The sequence below is a fragment of the Mauremys mutica genome, chromosome 20 (genome assembly GCF_020497125.1).
Source record: "Mauremys mutica isolate MM-2020 ecotype Southern chromosome 20, ASM2049712v1, whole genome shotgun sequence".
Taxonomy (NCBI): Eukaryota; Metazoa; Chordata; order Testudines; family Geoemydidae; genus Mauremys; species Mauremys mutica.
The window spans coordinates 21,336,810-21,350,225 of NC_059091.1; the positions used below are offsets into that span (position 1 = coordinate 21,336,810).

Sequence of the window (13,416 nt, forward strand, 5' to 3'; positions counted from 1 at the left end):
GAGGGAGGGAGAGTTACCTCCCTGCTTTCATTCCCTTCCTTTATCCTTTTCTCCTGCTCTCCCCTGGCTTCCTTCCCCTGAGACTTTTATGCAGCCACAGTCTAATTAGGTAGCAGCTGTCTCTGCCTCTTCAATTAGGGCCAGGTTACCTCCAGCCTGCTCTAATTTGTTCCCCTAACGAGGAGCGGGCATGACAGAGGGCTGAAACTGCAACCCTATGCCCAGCACCTTGTGACAGTGTGAATGAAATAGTCAGTCATGGAGACAACCACTTATCCACTTCTGATTATCCGGGCCCTGTGAGAGCCCACTTCCTCCAGGAGCTGGAGAACGAACCCAGGAGTCCGAACAACCATCCTTCTGCACTTGCTACTAAACCATACTTCCTCTTTGAGCTAGGGATGGCACCCAGGAGTCCCAGGTCTCATTTCTCTGCTCTAAACACTAGATTTCAGTGCTACTTTTTCATCGCAGAGTAGTAGGTCAACTCTGTTATTTTTAGAGCTGGACAAATCAAATAATAAAGTTGCCATATAGCACGGATATGAAGTATATTTGGTGAGTGGGATGGGGCAAAGGAGGGGTGGTCTCTGTTGGTGAAACATAAATGATACTCAGATTTGGGAATCAGATTGAGTAAATATTAACACCAACACAGATGGATGTGAAAATTCATGGAATCTGAATCATCCATTGTGTTAACTCTTGTGGCCTTTAACAATCTATGTCTCATTTTTCCCTGTTAGATCCTGAATAAAGGGAAGATAATTCGTGTAGGGAGACAGGCCAGGCAGGCGGGACAAAATCTGGTGACCATGTCCCTGCCCATCACTCCAGATCTCATCCCTTCATTCCGCATCGTGGCTTACTACCAAGTAGGAAATTCGGAGATTGTAGCAGACTCGGTCTGGCTGGACATCCAGGACACTTGCATGGGAACGGTAGGTTGATATTCAAGTTGGCCTTCTATATGTTAATTCCTATGAAGGTATTATTACAAAGTAGTTTTTCCTAGCCTGAGGTGCCGACTGACTCTCAAAAGGGACTCTAAAAATGGCACCGGGGGCTTCTCATTGACTGTCTCCCAGCAAATTCTGGATTAGATTTGGTTGGTTTACTTGTACATAGATGTTCCCCAGCCTCCACAAGCCAATGCTCTCAACCCACTCTGGGATACGGGAGTCAAGTTGTGGTTCCTTCTAGCTCAGCAATAAAGACTCTGTGGATTGTGGATTGAAGTGGATGGAGCTATACTGACTTGCACCAGCTGAGTATCTGGCTTTGTATCTGCACCATAATTAGCCATTTTGCTGATGATGTGGCTGTCAGAATTGATTCCAGCTCCCTCTCCCAGGGCTGGGCTCGTTCTTTGGGGCTAACAGGAGTAAGATGCTTATTTTTGGCTCATGAATTCAGTAGATGTGACTCCAGATGCCTATAGGGGACCTGACTGTGATGTAACTACAATGCTACACTGCTGTAACTCCAGTTAATTGCTCCTAATTTACACGAATGTGAGATCAGAGTCAGGCCCACAGAGCAGATCCATTACAGTTCAAACTTCTTTGTAGATTTCCCAGGGCTGCCTGAGGGACAAAGGGACTTCAAAAACATTGGGTCCGATTCTGCTCTCAGTTTACACCCTCATGAATATGGAGTAACAGCACTGAAGTCAGTGGAACTACTCCAGATTTACACAGCTGCCACTGAGATCAGAACTAGGCTTTCGGCTGCTCAAGGAGCTGTCACTGAGATCTTACCTCCTTTTATCCTATGTTTTGCAAAGGACGGGCTCTTAGCTGCTTCCTCTGCTTTAAAACAAAACCTCTCCCTTCACTCTTTCATACAGCTAGTGGTGAAAGGAGCCACCAATGAAGACAGGAAAATCCATGAGCCGGGAACTGTAACAAGACTCAAGCTGGAAGGAGACCACAGAGCTTATGTTGGCCTGGTGGCCGTGGACAAAGGAGTCTACGTTCTGAACAAAAACCGCAAAATTACACAATCTAAGGTTGGGTATGAAAGATGTTGGTTGTAACTTGTGATGTTTTATAGCGGGAAATGCAGCTCAGCCCTTATCCTTGCTCTACGCCCCAGGATGGCGAAAAGTGAAGTGAGCCTTTTGTTTGCAGAGCTGCCGCTTGGGGTGTGAGCTCCACTGTACTTTAACTGAGCTGGGCCGGGCCAGGTCAGTATTTGGATGGGAGACACCCAGTGAAACCCAGGGTACTGCAAGGAGTGCTGTTCTGGACACACTAAAGGACATGCTGCCCTTTGGACAGTGTTGACCCAGATGGTGCTGGGCTGTAGGGAACTGTGTGGGTGATGCAGTAGGGGGGCTCCCCCTTCAGAGGCAGTTCTCACCCCAGTGCCCATGGTGGTGCTGTACATCAGAGAGTGGGGGTGTGCTCAGTAGGGGGCGCTCTCCCTCCACAGTCAGAGCTGCACCCAATGCGGCGATAGCGGATGCTGTGCTGTATTGAGTGGAGTGGGGTCTCAGCAGGCAGTGCTGTCCCCTCCCAGTCAGTGCTGAACCAATGTCCCAGTGCAACATTAGGGGGCGCTGTGCTGCAGAGAAAAGTGTTAGTGACTCAACAGAGGGTGCGTTTTCTTCTGAGTCAGCACTGATCCGCGGGCCCTATCAAGGTTTTAGGGGACCCAATACTACTGAAACTGCCATTTCTCAGCTGACATATCAAACACACGTTCTGGTCATTAAATCTCCTGTGACCCTTTCAACAAGGGTCAGGGCCCTGGTGCTCTGACTGAATTCTAATTTGGGTATTTAATTTCTCTCTGCCTAACATCCTCCTCTGTCTGGGTTCAACTGGCTGCATCATTTTTTCTTTCTCCTCCTGAAATCGGTTGTGTTGCTGGTGCAGAATGGCTGTTGTGCTCGATCCCAGAGATGGACACATTTCAGTGGAGATTGAGTTGCAATAAATCCTTTACTTACATCTCATGTTTTGCTTTCATTTACACTGCTGCAAACACAGAGCTAGTGAAAGGAAGTCAGTGGAGTTACTGCAGATTGCACAGTTGTACCTGAGACCAGAATCCAGCTCGCAGTCTGTATAATGCTCTGGGATCATGCTGGATGGCAGTGTATAAATGGGAAGTGTCATTGTTAACAATAATCTCTCAACCATTATGTTTGTGTCGCACAGATCTGGCACTCGGTGGAGAAGAGTGACATTGGCTGTACGACTGGCAGTGGAAAGGACAATCTGGGGGTATTTACGGATGCTGGACTGGCCCTGGAGACGAGCAATGGGATTTCCACAGCCCAGAGAACAGGTATCACTCTATAGAGCTGAAGGGTCACCATGAGTGATGAAGGAAGGCAGGAAAGTGTCTCTTCTAGCTCACTGAGTTTCTCCCACTTCCAAAGTATCTTTCTTCCCCCTGGCCTGTAAGGGACGGGCAGATGGTGCTTCTCTCTGACTCTCTCTCTACCCCAGGCTGCAGGCTTTTGGGGGCAGTGCATGAGGAGAGAGGAAGGAATGAAGCCTCCTTCACTCGCCTCTCTTTCCGGTTGCTCTGGCTGGCTGAGCATCTGCCCAAGAGCTCTTATGTGGCTCCCAGCCGGAACAGGAAGGAGCAATATGTTAAGTGCCAAAATGGCTTTTCTGGTTTTCTGATTTCCCCCTAAATCAACGGGGTTCCACTCATTGAGGCCTAGACCATTCTCAGAAATTTGGGAACTGACTGGATGCAGTGTTTGAAAGTTACCTTGTTACATCCAGACAGACAAATGGCAGCAAGTTCAGTGTAGGGCCTCACTTGGTAGGTGGGATTTTAATTTCTATTTCTCACTTCCTTCTGCAGATCCAGAGTGTCCCCAGCCAGCAAAACGCCGGCGTCGCTCCGTTCAGCTCATTGAGTATAAGGCAAACAAAGGTAGGTACTAATCAGGGGGGTTGCTATTCTTGGTCAAAGCAAGCATGCAAAGCAGGAATGCGATTCCCTAGCATGACCAGTTTCACCCTGCTACAACCTCCTGCCAGCTGCATTTCCTGTAGCAGGAGACGGGGGAGTCTGGATAGAATTCCACATGGGGAGAGATTGGAACTGGTCAGTTTATAGAGAGGATGCGAGAGAGGGATAGAAAACAATGAATGGTAACTTGCTCTTTGGGGCACGGATCGTCTCTCTGTTCTGTGTTGGTTTAGCCCCCAGCACTGTGGGGTTCTGGGCCATGACTGGGGACCCAAAGTGCTACACAACTCAAATAACAACAACAGCTACATTGTTACATTACCCATATAAGCACAAGGAGACACTCAACCCAACTGAATGGTTTCTAATTAAGCATTTATAAAAGGAACTATTTTCATACACAATGCATAACTAACCCATAGTACTCACCACCACAGGATTGTATTGAGGCCAAGAGCCTAGCAGGATTCAAAAGAGGATGAGCCATTTACATGGAAAAGGAGGATGTTCACCATTCCATAGGATAGGATTTTTTAAGAAGACCTATACACCCTCATGTTTCAGGGGATGAGCCAACCTCTGATTGGGTTCAGGAAGAAACTTCTCTGTGGGCAGATTATTCCACTATGGGGTTTCTTGCACCTTTCTCTGAAGCAGCTGGTGCTAGTCACTGTTAGAGACAAGATACTGGATTATAGCAGAGTGCCAGTTCCTATGTTCCTCCTTTGGCCATGTCTACTAGTAAATTTAATGAGAGAGAGAGAGTGAGGACTAGAAGAAGCTTGGTAGGAATGATCTCCTGGCTTGTACATTTCAGCGGCAGATTACCAGGACCAGAAGCTGAAGAAATGCTGTGAAGACGGAATGCACGAGAACCCCATGGGGCACAGCTGCGAGAAGCGGGTTGGGTACATCCTGGATACAGAAGAATGCAAGAAGACCTTCCTCGACTGCTGCAATTATATCAAGACCATACATGACAAGCTGCAACGGGAGCTCCACCTGGAACTTGCAAGAAGCAAGTACAAGGGTTTCAATATCACTCAGAGGAGCAAGACTGGGGGAATTGTTAGAGAAATAAGACCACACCACATGAATCAACGCTGCCCATGTTCACAGATCTCCCATGGGAGAAATGGGCATGAATGCAGTGGCAGCAATCCTGTTAGTGTTGCACCATGTTGATATGGGGACCCAGATGAGTCCGGGTAATAACTTCTTCACAAGTCGCCGCTGAGGTTTAACCATTGTTTCTAAAGCACAGTCCTCTACCACTTGAGCTAAAAGGGTAACTCCCTAGCTAGGAATAGTAGTAGTCTCTTACCTTTGCAGAATATCCACTAAAGGGCGCACATGTAGCACTGAGCCAGTGGCTTATATCAGTGTTATAGGAGCCCAGAAAAGGCTAGCTCATGCAGAAACAGAAAGGCAGGCATGGAGAGGAGAAGAAGCCTGTGGCTTCCCCTCCAGCCATTCAACCACACTCCAATTCATGCTCTTCTGGGCTGGCAGCATCAAAACTTGGCAACGTAGGTCAAATCACAGATGCTTTGAGGTCAGTAGAGCAGGCCAACCCTCGAATCCTTTCAGGTTTGCCCCATTCCAATCAATGTCACAGCAGAGCCAGACGGTCTGTGATTTGACTTCCCAGGTGACTTGGATGAAGATTTCATGTCTGACAAAGATATCATCTCAAGGAGCCAGTTTCCAGAGAGCTGGCTGTGGCAAGTGGAGCGGCTGAATGAGCGACCAAATGAACTGGGGTAAGAGCATGTGACCGTGTCACTTCCATTCATCAAAGGGCCATATTCAGATGTGTCATGGTGCAGCTCCCACTGAAGTCAGTGTCACTCCATAGCAAGATCCCCAGTGGAGCTGGCTGGAGTATTTGTCATGAAGTAGGGCCAGCATTCAGCAGCTGATCCATATTCATAGAGTCAGTCCTAGATTTTAAGGCCAGAAAGGGGCCTTACATCATCTAGTCTCACCTTCTGTATAACAGAGAGCAGAGAATTTCATTCAGTTACTCCAGTTGTGAGCCCATATTTAGGTACCTAAAAGAACTGGCCCGACATCCAGAGGTACTGAGCAGCCAGCGGTATCCCCTGGCTTCAGCCCTAATGAAAAACCAGGCAGCTGATTTAGGTGCTAGAATATGAATGTAGGTGTCTGGCTGTTTATCATTGGCCTTTTATCCTGTTCAGGAACCGTTCCTCATTTCATTGTTATTCAGAGTGTGTTACTGGGTTGCTGAATCACGAGATATTGATGGTGCTTTCTAACTGGATGTGTGATAAATGAAGGAGGGGGTAGCTCCCTTTTATGGACACCCAGCCAGCCAGTTAGCTATAAACTCCCTCTTATTAGCTGTTCTTTACTTGCTTTACCTGGAAAGGGTTAAAAAGTCCATAGGTAAAAGGAAGGGAGTGGGTACCTGACCAAAAGAGCCAATGGGAAGGCTACAACTTTTTAAAATGGGACAAAACTTCCCCTTTGTCTGTCTGTGTTGTTCTCCCGGAGAACAGAGACAGGGCTGGAACTGTGCTGTAAGAGCCTGAGCCAGGTATGAAACTACTCATTTGGAACCCCAGATATGTAAGTAAATCAGGAAATGTCTAGGACGACACGATTAGGTTTATCTCTTTTATTTCTTTATGACTTGTGGACTCCTCTGTGCTAACCCCAGGTGCTTTTGTTTTGTTTGTAACCTTTAAGCTGGATCTCAAAAAAGCTAAGGGAGTGAGTATAATTTTTTGAATTTGCTCTTAATTTTTGTATTTGCTCTTTTTAAATAGTAGTAGTAATAGCCTGAGTTTTTAGATGTATTTTTTTCTTTCTTTTTTTTAATAAAGTTCAGCTTTTTTAAGGACAGGATTGGAGTTTTGTGTCTTAACAGGTCTGTGCACATTTTGTTGAATTAGCTGGCGGCAACAGCTGATTTCCTTTGTTTTCTTTTTCAGCTCTCCCCCGGAGGGGGGTCTGAAAGGGCTTGAGGGTACCCAAGTGCACCTTCCTGGGTTCTCAAAGGGGTTTTTGCACTTGGGTGGTGGCAGCATCTACCCATCCAAGGTCAGAGGAAAGCTGTAAACTTGGGAATTTAATACAAGCCTGGAATGGCCAGTATTAATTTTTAGATTCCTTGCGGGCCCATACCCACTGCCCTCAAAGTGCCAGAGTGGGGAATCAGCCTTGACCAGCGTTTTTTTTTTTTTTTAAGGTAAATGAGGCACTGGGTCAGGCCCCTCTCCACTGGAATGGATTATAATCCCCCTGCTTGGAATTTGATCGGGACACTAGAATTAATATCCCAAACCTTGAGACCTTTAAAACAGGTTGTGTCCTGTGGCTGGTGTAGAACTTGGACCACTGAGTTCCTCCCCAGAGAGGGCTGTGTATTTCAGTGGGTGGGTGAAGAAGGCTTTGCCAGGGACCTCAACCTGAGATAGGAGGATCTACACCAGGGATCTCAAACTCAAATCACGACGAGGGCCGCATGAGGACTAGTACATTGGCCCAAAGGCCACACAACAATACAAAAGTATAGTAAAAAATGAAAAAAGGAAGAGGAATATAGTATGCTATTAAAAGTCAATGTATTAACTTTTTAAAAACTGTAATGCAAAAAGTCAGTGCTAATTTTTAACAGTCATTTCATTTTTGGCCACTTAGCTGGTAGCATTTTGCGTCAACTAAAGCATCAATATTTGCTTTGATATCCTGAGACAACACCAGTCTCAGTGTTGCTTGCAAATGTTCATCAGTGAGCCTTGACCTTAACACAGATTTGTTATTCATGGAGGAGAAAAACTGTTCACATCTATATGTACTTCCAAACATTGCCATTACCCTTGCGGAAGCAGAGGGAGCTGTCATGGGGTCTGATGGGGACTGATGGACTAAGAGCCATTGGCCGTGAGCGTGCACTGAGCCTCACAGAAAGCAGCTGGCAGCACCTTTCAGCCTCACGTCACAGCCCAGAACAGCAAGGGGCTGGGATGCAGGTTTTGAATCTCCCTCCCTTAGGTCATCTCTCTGTTAGAACTTCCTTTATGCGGAGCTGAGGTTCCATCTCCTCCCATTGAGACCAGTGGGATCTCAGGGTGCTTAGCACCTTTCAAAACAGGCTCTGATAGCACGTGCATTGCAACAAAGCCCTGAAGCCGAGGGGAATGACTGGTATGATTCAAATCACTGCATAGATGCCCAAATGAACAACCCCTCTCCCAGACTGCTCCAAGTTAATCCCCCCTCTGGGTCTTCCTGTGCCTCCTGGCTCCTGGGTATCTCTGCTAAACTGTAAGCTCTTTGAGGTCTTACGCCGGCACCTAATGAAAAGAGGGGTGTTACCATAGCCACTAGAGGTATCTAGCTGCACAGGGCTTGTGTAATCAGGGGGCAGAAGGAAGCAGAAGAGCAGGGAAGCGTGTGGCTTGGAAAGCCCCCTCCCCGTCGCCAGTTTGCAAATCATGCTTGCTTCCAGGGGAGGAGTGAGGAGTTGGGGGCTGTTTTCAAATGTGAAAACTCTGCGATGCCCCGAGAAACTAGGGAATTGCTGGCTGAGAAAAAACACACACACACCCTCCGCCCCATCAGCCCAGTGCGATAATACAGCCTCAGTGGCTCCTGTGGGTCCCCTGCCCAGCTTGTGGCTCTCTCTCCCTTCTCCTGCTCGCGGCTCTACAGTGCTGGGCTCCGCTTAGCCTGCTGCAGCCTGCATGCGTTTGTATGTGGCTGGTGGGGATGGGATCAGCCTCGCACTGCCCCATGCTCCCACCGCTCCACTTGCTTGGCTTGGCACAAGTTGGCAGCCTGGCGCTGGGCAGGCGGAGAAGGAAGCCCCTGGGACTGGAGCGGGGAGGGGGGAGCCTGGGCTTGTTCTGCCCTCTGCCTCTAGCGACACTTCAGTACATGCCCCACCCCTTCCCCACCCCTATTCCAACCCCTTCCCCAAATCCCCACCCTGGCCCTGCCTCTTCCTCCCCTCCTCCCTTGAGCACGCTGTCTCCCCACTTCTCCCACCTCCCTCCTGGAAAGTCCTAAGCACCACCAAACAGCTGTTTGGTGGTGGGAAGCACTGGAAGGTAGGCAGAGGAGTGGGGACGTGGCGCGCATGGGGGAGGTGAGGAGAAGGGGGAGGGGGAGGCGAGGGGCAGAGGGGACCCTATGGTGGGCCGCAGGAAATAAGTCCGCGGGTCACGTGTTTGAGACCCCAATCTACACCCTTAGCTGGGGATTGTCCATGAGTCCTAGCTCCTTCCTTCTGTAAAAGACTCTGTCTTTCTCTTTCCATGTAGAATTTCTTCCAAGAAGATGCCTTTTTTCCTGAAGGATTCCATCACCACCTGGGAAGTCCTGGCTGTGAGCCTTTCAGAGACCAAAGGTGAGGAACACCACAAGCTCTTCGGAGAACAGGCAGAAAAGCTAATGGGGAAAAGACCCCAGGCCACAATGGGCCTTGGAAACGTCACAGTGAGATGGAACAATCGAGGAGATACATTTCAGGACTAAAGTATAAGCCCCCTGTCTCTGACCCTGGGTCTTTCCCCATTGCAGGGATCTGTGTGGCTGACCCCTATGAGATAAAAGTAATGAAAAAATTTTTCATCGACCTCCATCTGCCCTACTCTGTAGTGAGGAATGAGCATGTGGAAATCCGGGCTATTCTCTACAACTATTGGGACCAAAACCTTAAGGTAAGCTCACTGCCTCATGGGGCTCTGCAATGGACCTGAGGTGTCAATGCTTTGACAGACAGCCAAACCAAACCAAAACAAAATGGTGGAAGGCTTGTTCTTCTAGGGCCTGATCCCTTTGGGGCTGGACACGCTTGTCTCCAATTGACCTTGTTGGGTGCTCAGCACCTTGCAGGATCAGGGTTATGGAATCCACCCAGTTAAGAACATAAGAACACCCATACTGGGTCAGACCAATAGTCCATCTAGCCCAGTATCTTGTCTTCCAACACTGACCAGTGCCAGGTGCTTCAAAGGGTGTGACAGACTCACATATCATGCCCACTTTTGGCCCCATGCGGTCCATGGGGGGTGCCCCTTTCAGTGAGACAGCCTTGTTCCCGAGGTTCACTCTATCTCGGGGTTAAGCCCCTCCACCTCCTGGAGCTGTACCTCTCTGAGCCTTAGCACACCTGTTTCTCGCTGTGCCCGCCCCCTCCCCCCCCGGGAGTCCACTCGCTCTGGATCCCTGGGGCCTCCACCCCCTGAAGGGGACAATGCAACCCTGTTCTCTATACCAGAGTGACTCTCAGCCAGCATAAAACAGGAGGGTTTATTGAGCATTGAACACAGCACAGGAAACTCTCAGGGCCTCAGGCCTGGCCTCCCTCAACACTGCACATCCAGGTCTCCCCACATCCAGGTGGGCTCTGCCTGCTCCCCATCTTCAGCCCAGAGCCCCCCTGCTTCCCAGCTAGGCCTCTGATATCACTGGCCCCAAGCCCCGCCTCTGTCCATTGTCTTCTATCCAGGTAAACAGGGTCGTAAACAGGGTCTCCTAGGCTTCCTCTCCTCTCAGCCCTCCTCTGGCCCCCTCTGGCTGGAATCGGATGGTTAGGTCACTGGGGTCCTCTCTTCGCAGCCCATTGTCCTCCCACTGGCCAGAACCAGCTGTGACTCCTGAGCTGGGCCTCCGGGTCACCTGGTCACCAGTCACTGGGGTCTCCATTCTCCAGCCCATTGGCTGGGGTCCCAAGTTCCCTTGCCAGTCTGCTGTAACAACAAACTACCTCTCCCATCACCTCATTAAACCCCTAGTACCTAGGGAAACTGAGTCCCACCCCTGCATGCAAACCATAGGAAAACCAAGTAAATCCCCCATAGGAAACAAGGAAAACCACTTCATCACAGAGGGAATGAACTGAACAGGTAATCATCAAATGATCCATCCCTTTTTCTTTGAGAGTTTGTTCATGTCCATCCAAATTAGGTGTGCGCCGCATCGTGTGCACGGATATCAGAAACTTTTCCCCTTAGCAGCTCCCATTGGGGCGGCAGAGGACCCCCCTGGAGTGGCACCCTTATGGCGCTGTATATTGTACCCTGCCGGCCCGACCTCACTTCAGTTCCTTCTTACCCTCCGTGGCAGCGTTGGAACGTGGTCTCTCGCTTGCGAGTGATCCCTTAGCAATCTAGTTTTAGCAGTTAGATAGTTTGTTGTTAGGTATTTAATACGTTAGTTAGGTACAGTTTAGTTAGAGGTGACTGGGATTTAGTTCCAGCCACCAGCCTTGGGCTGCGGGAATGCTGGAAGCCCAGGGGTTTAAAGCTTGAGCTACCTGCGGCAAGTCTGTGCCCAACAGCGACCCCCACGACTCCTGCCTTAGGTGTCTGGGAGAGGCACACCAGGCCGAGCGCTGCAAAAATTTGCAAGGCCTTTAAGGCCTGCACTAAGAAAGAGACTTAAGCAGCTGCTCATGGAGGGCACGTTACAACCAGCGGCCCCAGACCACCAGGTACCAGGCCGGAGCTCCTTGGTGAGAAGTGCCCTGGCATCAGTGCGCGATTCAGCATCGGGCTATAGAGATCCCGGCACCGTAAATCCTTGGCACTGAGACAAGATGACCAGCCCCGGCACTGCTCAAGCTCCCCGGTACCGGCCAAGCGCCATAAGAAAGGGGAAAGAGGATGCTCCCTTCAAAGAGCTACCAAGACACTCAGACAGGCTCCTACAACTCAGAGACAAGACTCTGTTTCCCATCTGGAGCCAGCACCATTGACTCCAGCGCCGGAGGCACCGTTGAGTCCAGCACCCAGCAACTTCAGCGCGGACCAGTGTCTAGAGGAGGTCTTGGAACCCTCCTCCACACCTGACACATTTGAGGTTGCAAAGGACTTCATTGAATTGTCAGTGCCCAATCCTCTCCCATGTAGGAAGAAACCTCCGGCACCACCCAGACAGGTGCCATCCAGAGGGAAACCGGCAATGGTGTGCTGCTCGAGGTCACCAATCCCGCACCGCTTACGGCACTGCTCCCGTTTGAGCTCGCCATAGCGCCGCACCCCGACACCAACAACCCCACATGAGGTTACAGCACTGGATGAAGAAGTGCCCTCGGCACCCCCACCAAGGACCCGGCACCACTCCATGTCACCCTTGGTCACTCAGCACCGAAGCATGGTACCAGCCACTTCCCCGGCACCATATGCTTTAAGGCGGTCCAGGTCTCTGGATAGCCAGTACTGCTCACTATCCCAATCCTCTTGGCACTGGTCCCTGCCTGCACCTCTTGGCACCCCACGGTGGCGCAAGGATCATCGGCACCACCTTGGTCCTCCCCTTCAGCCTCCTCAGAGACTGAAGCCAACTCAGGCAGCTCGAGTTATATCAGGCACTGGACCAAGAGCAGTAGAGAGTCCCACACAGCCTGGCAACCGCAGTGGCCGCCTCCGGGGCAATGGCACTTTTGGACCCCATGGGCCTATCACCAACAACAGGGCACATTTTCTAGAGCCTCCAGATTGATGCACTCAACGCAATGCCACTCAAGGTCGCCATATAAACGCACCTTGAAGGCAAGAGAGGCCACACTCTCTAGACCCACCTCGGACCCCTCAGAGCAGCCAACAGAGGCAGGTTCTTTGCCTGAACCACTACCGAGAAGCATGACCCCCAAGACTTCAGGAGGCACAGTCTGCCTCTCAAGAGGTGACAGTCTTGACAGGCCCCGACATGGCCCAGGACTATGGGGGATTACAGGAGGGTCAGGACAATGGCAACCAGCCTCAGAACATGTCCTCATCCTCCCCAGATGAAGCAGTGGCAGGAATATCTGTATCAGGACCCCCACCTATCGACCATAGAGCCCATCAAGAACTTCTCAGCTAAATTGCCCTTAATATGGGCCTTCAGGAGGAAGAGGAGGAGCCTGAGGATCCGATGGTTGATATCCTGGCTCCATAAGGATGCTCCTGGGTAGCATTGCCACTGATTAAGACTATCCAGAGTAACTATAAGACAATCTGGCAAACCCCGGCTTCTATTTCCCTGGTGGCCAGGGAAGTGGAGAGAAAATACTTGGCCCTATCTAAGGGCTATGAATTCTTATTCTCCCACCCTCTACTCTGCTCCCTGGTCGTGTCAGCCATAAACGAAAAAGAACGCCAGGGTCAGCAGGCCTCAGCACCCAAAGTCCAAAGAGGCCAAAAGATTGGACCCCTTTGGCAGGAAGGTCATCTCATCGGGAGGCCTGCAACTCAGGATAGCCAACCAACAGGCCATCCTTAACAGACAACTCTTGGAATGCTATGTACAAGTTTAAGAATCGCCTGCCTCAGGATTTGCATGCGCTAACTGAGGAAGGAAAAGCAGTAGCCAAGACAGCTCTGCAAGCCACCCTCAATTTGGCTGACTCTGCGGCCAGAACCATATCATCAGGAGTGGTTATGACGCATTCAGCATGGCTACAGGTGTCAGGCCTCCCTCCCGAGGTCCAAAACAAATTGCAAGACCTCCTCTTTCGGA

At 50.1% G+C, this 13,416-nt stretch overlaps 1 protein-coding gene across 1 annotated transcript in view; it reads left to right on the plus strand.

Annotated features, from left to right (window-relative positions):
• Positions 1–13,416, plus strand: part of LOC123353424 (venom factor-like) — a 78,046-nt gene that overhangs the window by 27,420 nt on the left and 37,210 nt on the right. Inside the window, exons 13-20 of the mRNA XM_044994489.1 lie at positions 747–941; positions 1,850–2,011; positions 3,168–3,297; positions 3,829–3,900; positions 4,757–4,957; positions 5,591–5,702; positions 9,234–9,319; positions 9,493–9,632. Coding sequence (XP_044850424.1) covers positions 747–941; positions 1,850–2,011; positions 3,168–3,297; positions 3,829–3,900; positions 4,757–4,957; positions 5,591–5,702; positions 9,234–9,319; positions 9,493–9,632 — 1,098 coding nt within the window. The remainder of the gene's footprint in view (positions 1–746; positions 942–1,849; positions 2,012–3,167; positions 3,298–3,828; positions 3,901–4,756; positions 4,958–5,590; positions 5,703–9,233; positions 9,320–9,492; positions 9,633–13,416) is intronic.